Source organism: Sciurus vulgaris, assembly GCF_902686455.1.
Source record: "Sciurus vulgaris genome assembly, chromosome: 3".
NCBI lineage: Eukaryota > Metazoa > Chordata > Mammalia > Rodentia > Sciuridae > Sciurus > Sciurus vulgaris.
The window spans coordinates 11,110,461-11,130,542 of NC_136463.1; the positions used below are offsets into that span (position 1 = coordinate 11,110,461).

At 34.3% G+C, this 20,082-nt stretch overlaps 1 protein-coding gene across 1 annotated transcript in view; it reads left to right on the top strand.

Moving 5' to 3' along the window:
* The first annotated feature begins 861 nt into the window (after window positions 1-861).
* Window positions 862-20,082, top strand: part of ABCA6 (ATP binding cassette subfamily A member 6) — a 57,233-nt gene continuing 38,012 nt past the window's right edge. Inside the window, 13 exon segments of the mRNA XM_079130243.1 lie at window positions 862-1,063; window positions 2,232-2,332; window positions 3,696-3,900; window positions 4,899-5,057; window positions 6,386-6,489; window positions 7,414-7,640; window positions 11,454-11,595; window positions 12,146-12,204; window positions 12,206-12,329; window positions 12,878-13,025; window positions 14,178-14,346; window positions 17,820-17,878; window positions 19,944-20,054. Coding sequence (XP_078986369.1) covers window positions 2,237-2,332; window positions 3,696-3,900; window positions 4,899-5,057; window positions 6,386-6,489; window positions 7,414-7,640; window positions 11,454-11,595; window positions 12,146-12,204; window positions 12,206-12,329; window positions 12,878-13,025; window positions 14,178-14,346; window positions 17,820-17,878; window positions 19,944-20,054 — 1,603 coding nt within the window. The 5' untranslated portion in view covers window positions 862-1,063; window positions 2,232-2,236.

Genomic DNA, 20,082 nt, shown 5'->3' on the forward strand with positions numbered 1-20,082 from the left:
TCTTTAATTGTCATTCTCTCTCTCTTTTTTTTTAATTATCTCCCTTTACCCCAGAACATCTCTCAGCTTTATGATTATTAACATCTGTGGATTGGGAGCCATGTCAAATATTTGAGATTTCCCAATTCATGGACTTTGGTTTCCTGTTTTGCATTTACTGTGGCAGGTCAAGAAAAGTTTGCAATTCTTGTCAGAGAGATAGACTTTGAAATGAGAATTGACTATGTTCCTGTTTTTTCTAGTATTCTTGCTCAGAAATTCTCCTGAATCATCTTATAAGATTTTGAGTCCTTGGCAATGCATTTACTGTTAGTTTGTTCACAGGTCTTACCATTCCTTCATCTATTATAAACAGAATGGAAGAAAGAAATGTGTTCCTAATTCTTCATTTATCCATCTTAAGAGTTCTTCCAGGCGGAATAGTCATTTCTTGTACAGCTTTACTAGAAAAACAAAGGAAAGAAAACAATCAAAAAAATTTCAGATTCATTATGTTTTGTACACTTAGTCTGAATTGGTCAAGTTTATAATTGAGAGTTATGTTTAACCATCAGTAATGGAGGAAAAAAAAAGATAAAGACTTCTCAAATTTAACTTTGCTTGGTTAGTATTTTTTATTTATTTATTTATTTATTTATTTATTTATTTATTTATTTTTACTCTTTTCTTACTCTTTCCTTCATCTTGGTCTCATGATGTCTGATGATGAACTAGTACCATTTTCCTTATTTACTATTTCTCTCCTATCTCTGGAGTTGAAAGACTAGATGAACAAACATAGGGTCTGTTTTATTCTCAGCCAATCACAGAACAGTCATTTCCCTGCAGAATAATTGGTTTAGGGGTAAAAAGGACAGAGAACAAAACAAGTTCATCATGTGCCGCTTGGCTTGCCTACACCCCTTTGCAGAAGCCAGTCTGAGTAAGAACTGCTGGGAGTAGCTGCCTACTTAAGGAATAAATGAAGAAGCAGCAATACATTTACAATTTTTAATTGTTACACTAGGTACAAGGAGAACTGTGCTTTGCTGTTTCCAGGGCACATTTTCTAGTTTTCCTGACAGTAAGTAAAGCTTTTTTTTTTCTTCCTGTAGTATGCCAAATATGTGGGTAGACAGTGCTAAAATCTAATTTTCAGATGTTTTCAAATGCTTATATGTTTTCATGTTGAAGATTTAATGACTAAATTTTTCTACTTTTTTCTTAACCAACTTTTATCCTGAAAATATAACAGTAAAATATAGGAAAATAGTAAAATTTACTTCTGTTCTCACCAACAGAGGACTGCATAAATATTTTGATATGCAAATTTGAAAGAATAATTAAATTTGGAGATTATAAAAACTGAAAAACAAGACTTCTGTTTGTTTGAGAACATTTGGGTAAAATTACTTTTCCATTTAATTTGTTCTTCTTCTTTTTAAAACTTATTTCATAGTTTGTTTCCTGAGTTATTCAGGGGCTAAATTCAGAAAATTAGGAAAAATTACTTTGTTCTTCCTGTGTCTCAGAATCCAATTTCATGCACTTTGAGTCTGGATAGTGATCTCACAGCCTAATTCTTTTGTTAAAAATTGTTCACTGCATTGTGAAGGTAAAAACTACAAGAAAATATTTCATTGGGGTCATAATGAATGAACGTTACTTACCATTCACATGAACTTAAGTAATCTGAATATTGACATTAATTTGATTAGCTTTGAGATTTTCATCAAAGTGCAAGGAGTAAGAAATGACTATTAGTAGGAGGAGATATAATTTAGTTATTCACATTATTGAATTCTGCTATAAAAGGTCAAAAAAGTGAAATTATAAGTTTTGATCTCTCATGATAGTTTTTCCATTGTAGTATTCTGTTACTGAAAAATGTGAAAATAACCATGCCACCTTTCTACCATCTCCCACTCCCCCAGGTAAAAAGTGAGGTGAAACTTTACTCATGAATTATTGTAATATAATTTTAAATTCCTTTTTTACAGTTTTTAGAAATAATAAATATTTTATTCAAAAATATTTTAAATATTTTAAATATTTTATTCAAAAATATTTATTTATAAAATAATAAATATTTTATTCAAAAATATTCACTATTTTTGAATAAAATATTTATTATTTTAATAAATTAATAATTAATAAATAAATTTAATAAATTAATAATATTAAATATTTTAATATTTTATTATTATGCTTATTTTTTCTGATTTATTTCTCTTTGTTCATTTGATGAACAGGCAAAATGAGGATAAAACAGATAAGCGTCTATCAGCAAACTCAAGCTCTTCTGTGTAAAAATTTTCTTAAGAAATGGAGGATGAAAAGAGAGAGTGCTTTGGTATGTCTGACAGTTTTTTTTCCCCCAGTTTTATTCTGCTGCCTAATGATTTAAAATGTTGTGCTTTAATTAGCAGACCAGATATATTGATTTTGAGGTTGTCTCTAGTTGTATTTGCTTAATTGAGAAACTCATAATAGTCCTCGAACAATAACCTAGAATTGTAAAGACTAAAATATTACTCATATTTTTAAAAAGAAATTAAGTACACATTTAATTAAGTGGTAAATTGTAGGAACGTTAAAGCTACCACAGATAGCTACCACAGCCAAGAAATTTTTAAAAATTGAGTTAGCATAAATTGAGAAATATTAATTCATGGTCTCATATTGAAGACAGTTAATTGTCTACCTACAGATTAGTTCTGAGAATTATGATCAAGTCACACCACTGTGGGTTTGCATCAGGCAGTGGGCTAACTGCAGGTGGCTAGCCCAGATCTCAGTGGGTTAGCACGGTGAAGGTTTAATGTTTCACTCTTGCTGCAATCTGAAAGTTGTAGTAGAGAGCTGGGTTGGGTAGGAGATAGAATTGTCTCCACCCAGTCATTCAGAGACCCAGACTTCTTCAACTAGAGACCTGTCATCTTTCTGGGTTTACAGACCTACACTGGGTCCTCTGCATGCAGTCAGAAGATCAGGAAAAGGAAGAATTGAGACAGTATGGATGGTTGCGTGAGGGTCCCGAGCCAGGTCCGGAAGTAGCATGTTACCACTTCTGTCCACATCCCATTGGCCCATAACTCACCCATTTGGTCCCATTTAATTTTGGGAGGTGGGGAATGTAGTCTAACATGATGTAAAGGAGGAAGAGGTTATTGATGTTGTTGATCCCCTAGAGAGTCTTCACCACCCAGTTCCTTCTTATTGTTTTTTTTTTTTTTTTTTTTTTTTTTTTTTTTAGTTTTTGATACAAGGATATGACAACTGACAAAAACATTGCTATTTGCCCCCTGAATCCTATCTAGAATACCTTATGAAGTCTTGAATTGACTGCCTAGGTATATAGAGGTGTCTTGTTAGTTTCTAGTGGCTTCTGAAGTAGTTCATGAATTACTGCAAAAGTTTAGTTCTAGCATCTGAGAAGGATATATGTGGCTATTAACTTAGTATTTATCTTTTACTGGGTTCTCCACAGTTCATCTCCATGGAAGAGTGGAGAATGGAGAGAGGTCAACTACATGGCAAAACTGAAATTTGTCTTCAATGGTTCTTTGATGTTGACTGACTTTAAGGGGAAATTATCTAAGTTAATGTGTTTCTTCCTCCCCTTCCTCCTCCACTTCCTCCTCCCCCTCCTTCTCTTCTCCCTCCTTCTCCTCCTCCTCCTCCCCTTGCTCCTTCTTCTTTTTAATATTTTATAGGAATGGGGCCTCCCAATACTGCTAGGATTGTATGTGGCTCTGCTTTCAGAATTCAGAGAAAATATTCAGATTCCTGAAATGCCTCCTCAAGATCTGGGAAGGGTAGACAAATTTAATATCTCTTCTATAAAGATTGTGTATACACCAATCTCTAATATAACCCAGCAGATAATGAATACAACATCATTTGCTCTCTTAATGAAAGGTAGGTGTACTCATGGCAAGAAAGCATTACCGATATCAGTATATAGTTTTTGATAAGATGTATGTGTTAATTTGAAGTTACGGTGATACATTCTGCCAGCAAATTAAGCATCAAGATAGCATACAATTTCATTAGGTATTTGTGTGTGTGTGTGTTATATGGTTAGTCTAAATGGGGGTTTGATTTAGAGAGGCCTGCATTCCAATTGGAATGTAATGAAACAACAGATTTATAATTTCAGATTTGCAGAGTAGTGAATAGGATAAGCATAACCATTGGTGGATAAGTAGCTCACAAACAAACAACTGAGTAAAAGATTAGGTCTTGGTTATAGGACAGTAATTTCATAACTATGAAAAGATAGATAATCTGAAGTTGTTCTTTTTTGCACATAGTATAATCAGTATAATCTGAAGGTTGTTCTTTTCTGAATATAGTATAATTCATAAACATCTTTAGAGGTATTCATTCTAAATCATATCATTATGTAACCAAGATGAATAAACTGTATTTTATTCATGAGTAAGCTGGGTGTAGTCTATTTACCCTTTAATATTTAATTTCTAGCAAGTGAAATTTCTGGTTGTTATAAATAGAGTTGCTTGTTATTTTGGTTTCTGCATAGGGCAAAGGTCATGTATTTTTTTTTTCTTCAGTGAATCTGAAATCTGGAATACCCAGTAGTACAGTCACTACAATTATCTCTGATTTTTTATATCTTCATTCTCTTATGCTGACTAATCCCAGCATAATATTTTTGCTATACCTAAAACCTGCTCTGATGCCTGTCATGTTAAAAAGAAAACACTTAATTATCATGCATGTCTCCTGACTCTGGAATCTAAAATAAAAACTTCTGCCTTAACTTTTAGTTCATTTGATTTAAGTGGAAAGTGCTAAGTCTAATAAAAATATGTGATGACAGTTGAATATCACATTTTGTTTTGGGGAAACCCAGTTACAATTTTCTATGTCTATTTTTACTTTGTAATTCACAGGAACAGAAATCATTGGGGTACCAGATAGAAAAGACATGGATGAAATACTTTTACAAAATTTGCCAGATGTGGTGGGAATCATCTTTAGTGATACTTTCTCTTACAAGTTAAAATTTTTTCAAGGATATACTGTTCCATTTTTGAGAGAAGATTTATCAGGTGACTTTTCATATAAAATTTAATTATGTCTGTCTTCATGTTTTCAACTTAGGAACAGGTGGAGATGGGCAATGGAGATTTTTTCCATGGCACATGAAAAAATAGTGACATTTTATTGTTGAACTTATTCTGAGATAAACTCAATAAACTAGCCTCCCACTAGAGTCTGATTCTCAAAAAAAAAAAAAAAAAAAACTGTAGAATAATTCAGCCTGTATCTATTGAGCATGCAGGTATCTGATTTGAAGGATGCATGTGTGATCAAGACTGACAGGTCTGCTGATGGGTCCAATGTTAGGTGAGATTCCAGGTTAGCAGGAGAGACAGATGTGGAAGAATTAAGGACAGGTGCAAGGAAAGGTTCTTGTGGGGACTTAGACTGGTATTTCTTATGAACTGTGGGATTAGGGAAAATGATGTTTAAACCAAGACCAGAAAGCATTGCTTTTCAGATGGCGGAAGAGGAAAGGCAAATGGGAAGGGCCTGGGGGGAGAGAGGGGACCTCTTACTAGATCTCAAAGAATGTGAAGAGGGATATGATGGGCGGAGGCAGCTTTAGTGGCTCAAGCTGGATCCCGCGGCATCCTGTAGACCTCACGCACTGGGTAGCCCTTGAAGTACTTCAGTCAAGGCAAGGCTGTGACTAGGTTTCCAAGACCAAGAGAGCATTTCCAATGCGGCCAGGGAGCAGACTGTAAAGGACTCAGGGAGAAGGTAATGAACCCTGCCAGTGGGTTGACAGGTGGCCGAGCTGACACTGGAGGCAGCTGAAAGGAAGAGAGGCCAAAGAATTAAAAGACCCTTTAGGAAGCGGAACCAGTGGGACTAGTGGAACCATGCTCATCAGACACATGATGAGCATGCTAATCAGACACAGGACGAGAGAAAAATCATACCCACCGCAAAGTAAAAGAAAGCAAGGTTATAAGACAAAGAATGCAAGAGATATTTTAGATATTAATAGTGATCAGGAAAGACCTGTATGATGAAGTTCCTTTAGAGAGGAGATCAAGATGAAAGGAAGGAGTGAGCCATACATCCACCTAGAGGGAGAACATTTGAGTGCAAAGAAAGTTGTAGGGCTGGGATGTTTTTGACACTTTGAGAAATAGCAGGGAGCACAGTGTTTGCTTTTATTTATTTTTTATTTTATAAGAATTTCTGTGCATTCTGTGGTCTTCATGAATAAAATTACCTTATTAAACTTTCATGTGCTTCTTTCTTCTATGTAGTTAAATATTCTGACTGGTTGTTTTCTCTTAGATTATGGTTTCTTAATGACCAACTGTCCTTGTCCCACACTGGAGGTTATTCTTTGTGCTTACAGGGCATTGTGGGAGAAAGTATGATGGATATTCATGTATATTGTCCAAATACTGGAACAGAGGCTTTGTGACTTTGCAGACTGTCATTAATGCTGCTATTATAGAAGTAAGTACTCAATTGAGAAGTTTTCATGTTCAATGTAAACTAATCCCAGGGGTTTCACGATTGTTATGGAAGTTGATGCTCTTAATCAATTTATGCTATGATAACAAACTATCTGGGGCTGGGTAACTTACAAAGAACATAAATTTGTTTCTTACAGTTCTGTAGTCTGTAAGAAGGCTGCTAGAAAGCTGCTAGTCTATGTTCCTCACAGATATCACCATCTAAATGTCCTCATGTGGTGAAAGACCAGAAAGACAAAAAGGACCTTAGCTGGTTCTCCACAACCCTTGATAAGGCACTAATTCATTCATGAGGACAGTATCACACTCATGAGGATAGTGAATCACTTCCCAAAAAGGTCTACCTCTTATATCACCACAGTGATGGAGTTGCAATGTGAATTTTAGAAGGGTCACATTCAAACCAAAGCAATGATAAATACTCAGGTTTTCATGTGTTTATATAATAAAGCAGATGTTTAGACAAGAGAACACTGCCTATTTTCAAACACATTTTTTGGTACAAGAGACTGAATCCAAGGGTGCTTTACCACTGAGCCACATCCCCAGACTGTTCTATTTGGGTTTTTTGTTGTTGTTGTTGTTTTTTTTTTTTTTTTTGAGACAGGGTCTCACGAAGTTGCAGAGCCTGGTTTTAAACTCATGATCCTCCTGCCCGAGCCTCTGGAGTATTTTCAAACTTTTAGTTTTGAAGTAGTTCTAGAGTCACAGGAAGTTGCAAGGAGAATTTACAGGGAGGTCCATTTTACCATTCACTCAATTTCACCTAATGTAAAATCTTGGAGAGCAATAGTACACTGTTAAAGCCAGGAAACTGATATAAGTACAAACTGCAACACTGATTCTAAATTCACTAATTTCTGTTCCTCAAATAATGATTCATATTTTTTAAATCCTTCTTTAGATCACAACAAATCACTCGGTGATGGATGAGTTGATGTCAGTCACTGCTATAACTATGAAGACATTACCCTTTATTTCTAAAGACATTCTTCAAAGTGAGATGTTTATTTTATACTGCTTGCTTTATTTTTCCCCATTTATATATTTTCTATCACTCAGTGTTACAAAAGAGAGGAAAAAGTGTAAGGATTTGATGAAAATGATGGGTCTACAAGATTCAGCTTTCTGGTGAGTGATTAATTCAAGTAGTGCTAATTAATAAATGGAAACCATGAAACAGAAAAAAATGTTATTATTTCAGAATACCATGGTTTAAACTTGATACAGTAACTACATTTTCTTTTGCTCTAACTTATTTTTTTAAAATTTTTACTGGCTATATTTTGATTCTCTGTACACAAATGGGGTGCAACTTTTTCTTTATATGGTTGTGCAAGATGTAGATTCACACATTTGTGTAATCATACATGTACACAGGGTAATGATATCTGTCTCATTCCACCATCTTTCATACCCCCACCCTCGTCCCCTCTCATTTCCCTCTATGTAATCCAAAGTTCCTCCATTCTTATCTCCCACTCCCCCACCCCCATTATGTATCATCATCTGCTTATCAGAGAAAACATTTGGCCTTTGGTTTTTGGGGATTGGCTTACTTCACTTAGCATGATATTCTCCAATTCTATCCCTCAGAAAACTTGGAATGAACCTAACTTTTGGCCCAGTAATGTAGTCATATCAATGTTTATAGCAGGTCAATTCATAATAGCTAGATTATGGAACCAACCTAGATGCCCTTCAATAGATAATGGATAAAGAAACTGTGGTATATCTACACAATGGAATATTATTCAGCCAAAAAGAAGAATAAAATTATGGCATTTGCTCTAATTTCTTGATTTAGTCTTTGTTAAATTTTGCCATGGAAAAATAATGATTACAATTTGCTGAGCATTTTTTTCTGTGCCATGAATGTCTTAAGCTAACTCTGTGATAAAGGAACTCTCTTTCAATTTGTAAACAAAGAAAGTTAAAATGAAAGAGCATTGCCCAGCTTCAGGTAGATAAAGAGTGCCAGAGATGACACCTTTCCTGATGGATCTACCCACAGCTATCAGCTGATTTCTCCAAGCTTCCTCATGTTGAAGAAAGTACAATCCTATGAAGGCTAAGTTGTGTTCAGGGGCTGGGCCCAAGCATATATTTTTTGAAGCAAGGAAATAACATATATTAGTGTTAAATGAAGTAGCATATGGAATGTGTCCAGGAAATACAACATCTAGTCTGGCAGGTTGGAAGGCTTAATAAGAGCATTTTCTTCATGTAGTAGTATTTACATCTTGCCCCATTCCACACGTAATATAAAGTACTTTGAGATATATATGTATGAATATAAACACATATATGCACACACATATGTGGATGTATATATTTATGTATTTTTATCATAGTGAAACAAATAATTGCATAGAAACAAAAACAGCCAAAGCATTAATAGAGATGAGTAGATGGAAATGAAAATCATACAAGCCCTAAACTCCCAAGAAGTCAGAGTTTTGTAAGACTGTCAGTGGCAAAAGTCATACTGCATAGAAGGAGAAAAGGAAAAATAATGTCTTTACCCCAAAAGAAATATGACATTTTAAATTCTGAACCTCTATATAGTCTTCATAACAAGAAAATATTCTCTATGCATATGGAACTACTCAGAATGGATGAATAATTCTTTACTTGAACAATTCTTTTATGTGTTCCCTGAAATTAAATTATGGTCTAGAAAATTTTTCTTTTCTATAAAATATATTTACTAACAGTGACTTTTTAAATATTTTTGATTATTCTATCCTTAGAAAAGAGAATTTTTAAAAAAAATTTTTATTAGGTGTTGTTGAAGCTTTAATTATTTACATGTGGTGCCGAGAATCGAACCAGTGCCTCACACAGTGATTTTTAATTCTAATATAATATATAATTGTGAAATAGAAAAGAGGGAGCCATGTCTTAAGAGAGAGAGAATAATTTCTTTTGCAGTGGGAAATACAAATAGCCAATCACAAATCTGTTAGGAAGGAAGAGAGAGGGAAACCCTGTAAAAGGGGCCTCCTTTAAGTCCCGGGCATGTCCTATGGAACAGAATAACAGCAGTCACCTGAGATCAGGGAGGTACCAGTCAATCCCATAATAAAGTTAGAAAAGTATTATACATGTGGATGTGGATTCATTCTCAGGATGCTCCTTGGTATGCATCAAACCTAAAACTTAGCAAAATGATTCTCTCTATATATATGTGTGTATGTACATATTTATACACAAACACACATATATGTATATAACACACATGTATATTATATATATATATATATATACACACATGTATGTATTTATACATTCTTAAAACAAAGACAGAAAAAGATTCTGAAATGTTTCTGCTAAGTTCCAGATGTGTCTATTGGAAACAAATTGTATGACACTTTTTTACTAATGTCATAAATGCAATAAGTAATCACTATTTATTCTTTAAGTACGTTGCTTAAATTGCTTTATTTTCAGCAAGAGGTCTTTAGTAGGTTTAACATCTCTCCTGAATTCCTTCTTTCTCTCCTGTAACTAGTTCTTTTTTTAGGTAATGTTATAATTTCTTTCCCTTGTGATTCTCCTACATCGTGGTTTTTCGGTTCCTACTCAAAGTAGTTCCCTTCTGTACTCAGGAAGTGGATTCTGCAGAATGTGTTATGTTTTTCAAAAATGCTGATACTTCTAGTACAAGCTGAATCATTGTAATGACCTGAAATTTAAAAATAAGTCAAACAAGCAGTAAATCTAGCATATACATGTTCTACTGGGACATATTGAATCTAGGTCCTGGTTTTAATATTTTTGTTATATTCTTCAGTTATTATATTCTTAATTAAGCAGTTTTAAGTAGAGGAAAGAACCCTGGAAGAGCTACATAGGTGCCTTGTTTCTGGTTTACTTTGTGACCCTGAGTAAGGCCATTAACCAATAAAAGGATTGCAGCTTTCTTATTTGTAAAATGAAGCATTAGGGACAAGGCACACTGTAGTCTTGTTAGAGCTAAGATCTGATACTATTTCTGAATATGTACTTCATAAAAAATGGGAACACTGGCACATCTGAAGCAAAGCATCATGAAAATATAAAGATGTACCATAATTCATACCAGTTTCAGTAAATAAATCATTGAGTATGAATAGATGGGCTTAGTGAAGTTATGGAATTTCATTTTTCTACTCTTAAGGAGCGTGGAGGTGCTGCCTATGGAGATCCTCAAGAATTATCATATATCCCTGATGTTAGTAGGGTTATTTGACCAGCAACTGTTAAATTTCCTTCCGATTCTATACTTAGGACAACTTGATAATATCTAATAAAGCTGAAGATGCCAAATATTTATCTTTTTAAATTCAACAACTTCATCTTAGAGATGTTCTTATACATTTTCCCAGAAAAGATAAATATAAGAATGTTCTGAGCAAAGTTGTAATGGAAAACAAATGGAAGAAATCTAAATGTCCATGGGCCGGAGAACACTAAGATATATTCAAACAATGAACTATTATATAGTAGCATAAAATATTGCCAACGTCAATTGATAAGTTACAGGAGAATATGGTACTGCTTAGACAAGTACATATTCTTATTATTTATACCGTGCATGCGTATAGATCTAATACCTAACCTGTAGGCATCAGCAAGGCCATGCTGTCACTTAATTGGTTGGGGCATCCTTTCCCATTGGCTGGAGCCTGTACTGATGTTCAGTATCTATCATCTCTCTGTGATAAAGGCAATCAGAATGCGTGGGAATTATGAAGAGCACATTTAGAGAACTGATTACCTTCATGGGAGAATCATGATCAGGAAATGGGTGCACAGTGAGCTTCTGTCGTGATAGTATAGCTATTAACCCAGGTGGCAGGTATAAAGGGAATCATCGTTATTCTTTAGATGCTTTCGAATGTTCAAAATATTTCTTAATGAAATGAAAATAATTTAAATAACTTTTTTGTCTTTGCTTAGGTTGTCCTGGGGTTTAATCTATACTGCCTTCATCTTCATAATTTCCATATTCATTGCAATTATCATAACATCTGCCCAAGTTATACTCATGACCGGCTTTATGGTCATATTTACACTCTTATTCTTGTATGGCTTGTCTTTGGTAAGTTCATATGTTTGTCTACACTGTCTCCCCTTTACTTCTTAGCTATAAGTAGTGAATATTAGTGTCCTGTAGGTTAGTGTAGTCCCTTCCTTCAGTCCAGTGTGTGTGCGATGGTGGCCATTCCTAGTTATCTCTTCTCTTTCTAATATTCTATTTTGTTCCCTCTTTCTTCTCTGATAAGAGCCTCTAATTTCTTCTATCTGCCAGGATGTTTCCTGCAGAAGTTGTGTAGATAGATACCCTTACTTAGCATCTTAATTTATTTTAATTTTTCTAAGTCTGCCTTTGTACCATATCCTCAGGTCTTCCAGCTTCCCCCACCCTTTCCTCTGAGTAAGGCCAGGATCTGAGTAAGGCCAATACAGATCCTCTTTAAAAAAAGAAAAGAAAAAGAAAAAAAGAATCGTGAGCAGAACAGAATCATTATGCCTTAGTATTTATCATTCTCACTGATAAGTATTTGTCATGTTATAGAGACCCTTATTTTATACCAGTGATTCTCAGTGAACTAAATGTCTGCCAGAGCTAAGTGTCTTCTCTCTTTCAGCTAGCTTTCTCATTCCTGATGAGCGTGCTGTTACAGAAAGCGGCCCTCACAAATTTGGTTGTTTGTCCTCACCCTCTTTTGGGGGTCTGTGGGATTCACTGACTTCTTTAAACAACTTCCTTCATCTGTGGAATGGATTTTGAGTATTTGTAGCCCTTTTGCCTTTAGAACTGGAATGGCTCAGGTAAAAGCATTGCTAATTAATTATTGAACTTTGAAAAGAACTTAATGTTTCATGATCGATTATAATCAACACTGTCTTCAGCCAGGAGCCTGTAAGCATTTTTTCTACTTTAAAACAAACTTGGAAAATGTTCTCCTATTACTGTCCTAATTAGATGCTTCAGAAGTTTCTCACATTCTTTCTAAGATCTGATTCATTTCTCACATTGAAGACAGTTTGTGGTACTGAAGTGACTTTATAAAAACAAGCACGAGTCCTAATTAAAATTTCTATACTTAAAACATTGTATTTTTTTAAACCAGTGTTTCCTTCTAATATTCTTTTGGTCACTTTAAAATGAATATGTTTTTACTAATTGTTTTATTGCTTATTTACACATTTGACTAGTAGGTTATTGAAAAAAAGTAGTTAGTAATAATAATTGTAGTTCTAATAATAATGATAATAGTAATACTGATAATTCTGAAAGTGATTATTCTAATAATTTTTGATACAACTTATGTATTTATGAATTTAAAGATATATTATGACTTTTGGTTGAATCTTAGATTCTCCACCTGGATTATAACTTGAATGGAGTAGTTTTCCCTGATTCTTCAGGAGAATCATATACAATGCTAGCAACATTTTCTGTGTTGGCTCTTGATGGTCTTATCTACTTGACGCTGGCACTATACTTTGACAAAATCTTACCCTGTAAGTAATGGTGGTTTCTTCCTCCGACATTTACAGTTAATGATTGCATCAAATAGTTTTTCTTAAATCTATTTTTAGAAGTGAAAATAAAATATTTCTCATCTCAGAGCAAATGTACTCTTTATTTTTACTTCATAGTTTTAATGGCCCAAAAGAATTTTTACATAAAAACAATTATTTTTCTGACTTCAATATGATACTATAATAGCACAATAATGCCAATTATAAAACATTATGAATATGTAATAATAAAATAATGTTAATTTTTCATGTATCCTTGAAAAGTGTTTCCAAAGAGTGATACTTAGGATTTGTGTCAGAACAAACAAATTTCTTAAGGTGGTTTGACTAGTACAAACCCATTATACTGTGGAAGTACTTAGTAAATATTTGTTTAGCATTATTTTCAACATTTTCATATATTATTTATATTTACAGAAGTATATTAATAATTGTCTTTATCTTACAAACAACCAAAATTTCAATAAGCCCAAGAATACCTGAACACTCATTAGACTCAATGCTTTCTCATGCATGATCTTCTTATTCTTGTATATTCCTTCCATTTTGACTACAGTTAAGATTATCTTGCATATTTCCATGTTTTTACTTATATGTATCCCTGTATTTCTGTTACTTCTGTTTTATATCTGAAGACCCTTAATAACAAATACTACTTCATTTTTTTAATCTGGAAAAAAATTGAAAACATGACCATATTTATCCTGAACAAATATAATTCCCCCATGTGTGGTTCATTTGTGTATCTACATGTGAATACATGGATTTCAGTATTTTGTTCAATTGTATTGCTGTGGTCAAGTTGTTTAAGTTCATAAAGATGTTTATATTGAGATTTCACATTTTCCCAATATTCCATTTCATTCATTCTTCTAAATATCTTTAGGATCACATTTTACTCAAGTCTTTAATTTATATTTTGTTAAAAGTTCTGTTATATGGTTAATTTTTGCAATGTTATTTCTTTTGAATCTTAATTGTTGATTATCAAGTTTTCTTCTGAATAATAGCAAGTTAGAAAAAAAATAATTTTTCTAGGATATTTAAAAGTTCATGGTAGTCTAGATTATTCTGAGGAAACCTTATATTAATATTGCTGATCTGATATCATGTTGCCTCTTGATTAATTAGATGGGAATGAGCGCCGTTATTCTCCATTGTTTTTCTTGAGTTCATCATCTTGTTTCCGACACCGAAGGACTGATAATAAGGTCATTGAGAAAGACATAGATCCCAAGCATCCCTCTGATGGTTATTTTGAACCCATAGCTTCTGAATTCCAAGGAAAAGAAGCCATCAGGTAACCATACTTACCCAAATGCGTGTGTGCAGGGCTCAGGGATAGTTAACTAATAGCAATGAGGTGAACCTGAGGCCAAATATGGAAGGGGAAGGAACTGGTCAACATCACCTGGCACTGTTCCACGGCCAGCCATCACCACCAGTTTCTCCTAACTGCTACCTGAAAAGAAGATTTCCTCCGACCATCCCCATGTAATGTTACTTAGTCATGCTCTGCCTGCCAGCTCTCCTGCTTCTGTCTCTTGTGACCTACCCCTCTTCCTAATTGCTATTTTCATCCTCTGAACCCCTCTTTCTATAGTGTTGTCTGGCTTATATGATATGATGGAAGAAGTAAGAAATTTGGAATCAGAAATTCTTAGATCCTAACATCACAATTGTTTCTCATTTGCTGTGAAAATAAGTTTCTCAGAGTCTCAGTGTCTGCTGTAAAACAAGAGCGATCCACTTCGCTAGATCGTTAAGAGGTTTGCTAGGTACCTGGATCATATGAGGAGGACTTAAAATATCTATGTTCTTGGACCTTCCCTCTTGAATTAGGATTACTTGAATTAGAATCACTGAACCCAAGTATCCATGGATTTTTTAAAACCCTATAGATTTTTTTTTCTACAAAGTTGCAAAGTCAAAGAATTGGAGCTTTACTTAGCAGATCTTCATATAGCACTTATTATCTACCAGACATGTACTTAATTCTTATTAAGAATTAAACTTGTAAGGCAGGTACTTTTATTTTCTCCATTTTACAAATGAGAAAAGTGAACTATTGAAAAGTTAAGTTCCTTGCTGAATACTTTTTTTTTATTGTATATATTATGTTCATTTGAAGTTTCCTTTGATCTCACTGTAACATTCTCTTCTTCCCTCTTTACACGTGGCAATGATGATGGATTTGGTATTGTCAATCCGGTCCGTATTTTCATGCTTAGTGTACACCGATATCCCTACATGATACATGGTGTAATTCTCTGTGTTTTAAAAATAGTCTATAAATGGTATCATTTTGCACTTATTTCCTGCATGCTGCTTTTACACTCAACATTATGCATTTTAATCTATCCATAGTGATAACTATGGTTAATGAACTGATTTTAACTTTTATATACTATTTTAGACCTGAGTCTCTCAGCTCTCATTTTACAAGGATACTTTATTTCTGACTTTTTGCTTTTATAAGCAATACCACAATGAACAACCTTTTAAGAATAAGCAAGATAAAATGATGATTTTGTTCAAAGGTATTTTTGTGTATGTGAAGGTGTGTGTATGCACATGCCTATGGGGGTTATACATCTACACATCTAGCAGAAAAAAGAAACAGAGCTGTAAGCCTCATGCTGCATGTAACACGCCGTATACTGATTCTGACGCATAAAACGTGAGGCAAGAAATGCTAAGAGATGTCACTGGAGAGACCTCAAGAGGCAGTTCATGTCATATGTAAGAGTCTTGACATTCCCTCTGAGGCTCATGAGGAAATCCTGAGGAATGTTGAGGAATAATGAAGATGATGTTTTTAAAAAAATCATCCTGTTTTCTGTTTAGAGCAAAAATTCTAAGGGGAATAACTGAGAATAGGAAAAAAATTAGAAGCAGTATACAGTAGGAGAACTGATAAAGGACTAAATGAGAATGATTATAATTAGTAAGGAGAAGAGAGACCCAACACTACAGCTATTTTCAAGTTAAATTTTACAAGAAATAGCAATTGGTTATATGGGTGACAGATGAGTCTGAGTAAGAATTACGAAGAAAATAACTGCACGTCCATGCTGCTAAGTAAGATCCGAATGGTGGAGGGATGGGTTTAGGAGGCAAAGGAAATGAGGTCTGTTCTGGATCTGCAAGTGTAGAGCAGTTTTTTCTCGAACCTAGCTTCACGTTAAAATCACTTGGGAGACTTTCATAGTATCCCAGTCTTCAGCCTTCACCCCAAATCAATTAATATGAATCTAATGTGAATCTCTGAGCTGGTTCACAGGCATTGGTTGTCTTCATTTTGCAATGTACATTCAAGTTGAATAATCACTGATTTAGTTGGTTTGTATGTGTGTGTATGTGAGAGAGAGAGAGAGAGAGAGAGAGAGAGAGAGAGAGAGAGAGAGAGAGAGAGAGAGAGAGAGAGATGCAGACAGAATCATACAGAGAAGGAGGGAGGAAGGGAGGGAGAGGATAGAATCAAGATTAGGTTAGTGTTGGAAGCATAAGAATGATTGAGATAGCAGTGTACACAGAGGACCCTGAGGAGCACAGGATGATGTTGGAATGTAGACACTGAACAAAGAGAAGTCACTGATAGGGACTCATCATCTAGTGAACCAGGATGGGAAAATGGTTCTTGGATTTGGTAATTAGGTTACCACTAATGATTTCATTAAAAAGTGATCCCTGGAGTGGGCGGTTGAGGTCTGAGTGAAAGCGAGGAGGAAAGGAAAGGAGAGGAAGCAGAGATGGCAAGTTTACATTTTTATTTTGAGAATAATGTAAAAAGAGGGGAGGAGAGAAACTGGATCATATCTAAATCAGAGTTAGAGTTCAAAGGCAAGCTATTTATTTATTTTTTTATTTTTTACAGACTGCATTTTGATTCATCGTACACAAATGGGGTACAACTTTTCATTTCTGTGGTTGTGCACGATGTGTATTCATACCATTTGTGTAATCATACATGTCCATAGGGTAATGATGTCTGTCTCATTCCACCATATTTCATACCCCCGCCCCCTCCCCTCTCTCATTTTCCTCTGTGTAATCCAAAGTTCCTCTATTCTTCTCTCACCCTGCCCCTCCCTTTATGTATCATCATCTGCTTATCAGAGGAAACATTCTGACTTTGGTTTTTTGGGATTGGCTTATTTCACTTAGTATGAAATTCCATCCATTTATCTGCAAATACCATTATATTATTCTTCTTTATGGCTCAATAATATTCTATTGTGTATGTGCCACAGTTTCTTTATTCATTCATCTGTTGAAGAGCATCTAGGTTGGTTCTACAATCTAGCTATTGTGAATTGAGCTGCTGTGAACATTGATGTGGCTGCGTTACTGTAGCATGCTAATTTTAAGTCCTTTGGATATAAACCGAGGAGTGGGATAACTGGGTCAAAAGGTGGGTTTAGAACACTCGAGAGGGTGTAAATGACAGAGGCTCTGACTGCTGAACAAGATCTGGAAGGGATGGGAGGCGATGGGTGAAATCAGAGGGAGAAAGTGAGAATGATTATAGAGTTTTCTACTTTCTAAACAATTATTAATAGTTTAATTTTGAATTTCTAGAAAGATTCTTTTATTTTCTGTGTCAGGGGAAATAGTTCATTGAGAGTTCCCGTCTTTCTGAATAGCCTGGCAGTACCATCTTTTATTTCACGTAAGTGGCCAATGGCATCTGTTTCCGCAGCAGGCTTATTCGTGATCTGTGCTACTTTTACCTCTGTCTTGGCTAAGTAAGCATCCCTTTTGCTGTTTCAGAATCAGAAATGTTAGAAAAGAATATAAATCGAAGTCTGGAAAAGTGGAAGCTTTGAAAGGTAAAGAAAAACATTTCATTTTTTCATTGTTATTAGAAGAAATGGGTAAAATTCAGAGTATAAGAATTAAAAATATAAACAAAAAAAGATATGAGAAAAGAAAAAAGTACAAACAATCCAATTCAACTCTACCATTAGGACATTAATCATGATTAAAATTGTGCTGTAAAATTCTACATATTTCATGGATCTCTTAACTAACAAAAATGGAATATAAAATGAAAAATGTCATTTTGCTTTGTTTTTTAGATTACTATGTTGTAGAAAATATTTTAGATTTGATCAGACTTAAAATCTGATAAAAATTTTTATCTAGTCAGGGAATTTACAGAGTTTATATGCACTGGTGCAGTAGTTAACTAAAATAAGATGGGTAAAACCATTGATAGTGAATTAAATTTGTAAGTCAATATCCTGGAACAAACATAGTTTATAACTTTGAACAAATATATTTTGATACTCTATATTCTAAAAAAAAAAATAGTATGTGTAAGTATTAAATTTAGCAGGTAGTTTTCGTAGAGGACAACTTTCTTTTATTAAAAATGATCCTTAGGAAAAATAGAAATGATATTTACAAAAGATGAAAGCCTTTAAAGATAGAGAAGAGCAATGAGCCCCCTATAAGGCTGAGGACTGTCTGCCCATTGTGTTTACTTTGTGCTTCTTTTCTAACAAATGCAATGTCCTATAACCCGATCTGATTTATTCCTTTGAGATTAGTTCTTTACTTTGAGAAGTCAATGTATTTTGTGAGCAAGTTTATTCTTCGCTCTAGGCCCTCTAGGCTTTCCTCATCAAATACCATTTAAATCTGTTAATTTTGGCTAACAGCATATTGGAGTCATTTATATGTATAACTTAAATTTCCAGAACAGATTATAAAACACTTGAACTCATGAAATAACCATCACTTCCTTTTATTTTTAAACGTCTTCCACTTCTTTAAGGATTTCTTCCACGTTTAGCAGTACCTTAACAAATTAAAAACAATTGGAGATCAGTACATCAAAATACACGTACAAACGGGAGCCAGGTGGAGTTTCTCTTCTGGGAGTAAGTGAGGTGCATTCTCTCAGTTTTCTTCTCGGCATGCAGGAGTCCCTGTGGCAATTCTGGAGCACATTTGGGAATACACTCTGCGTTCCCTTATCTACAGCCTGTTTTTCAGTGGCTAAATAACATTCTGTGGTATGGATACCATGATGAACTTATCAACACACCACTGTGTAAAATTCAGTTTTCACTCTTATAAAAACACTGGTATGACTATCTTTGTTCAGTCTTTATAAAGGTCTTTATAACCTGAAGATAAGTTTCTAGAGACAGAATGCTTCAAAGAAACCATTATTTTCAAGATTCTTGATTGAGATTTTAAATCACTTCCCTTGACTATTGTAGGAATTTATACTCTCGCAAATCATACATAATTAATAATAACAAGAACCACAGTAAGGATAGCAGTAAACTCCTAAGGGTCATTGAGGACTCAGAATGTACCGGGAATTTAACTTTAGAAAATCATGTGTATGTTTCCCTTACTTTGCAGATGAGGAAACTGAGGATTGCGTTTTATTTTTGCAGTGCTGTGGGTCAGTTTCAGGAGAGCCAATGCCATTTTCTGCTTACTCTTGAAAACACTGTGTACTTTCCATTTAAGAACAGCATGCATAAAATTCGTTCATGTACTTGTGTAGTGTTTCAAAGTTGTTTATTAAATAATTCAACTTTCTGATGAATTTAAAAGATGAGTTTATTAATCTTTATGGTTATTGTTAATATTCATTTCAGACTTCCTTTCCATTGGCCACTACTGTCCTGATCATTAGTATCCTGTACCAATAGAATTGTCTTAATCATGATGTGTATTTCACTGTTGGCATTGTATCAGTAACATATTATTTAAATTATTATAATTCTCCAGTGTAAGATTTTGACAAGTAGGAAAAGGTATTAGAATGTTTGAGAAACATACCATTAAATTTGATTGTCTTGTTCTATGTTTAGGATTCACCCTGTCTAATGCTCTCCTATTTATAATGTTAATATCTTATGCCAAAAACAGGCTTGCTATTTGACATATATGAAGGTCAGATCACAGCAATTTTGGGTCACAGCGGAGCTGGCAAATCTTCACTCCTAAACATCCTTAATGGATTGTCTGTTCCAACAGAAGGTGAGCACAAAGATGTTTCTCAAAGCAG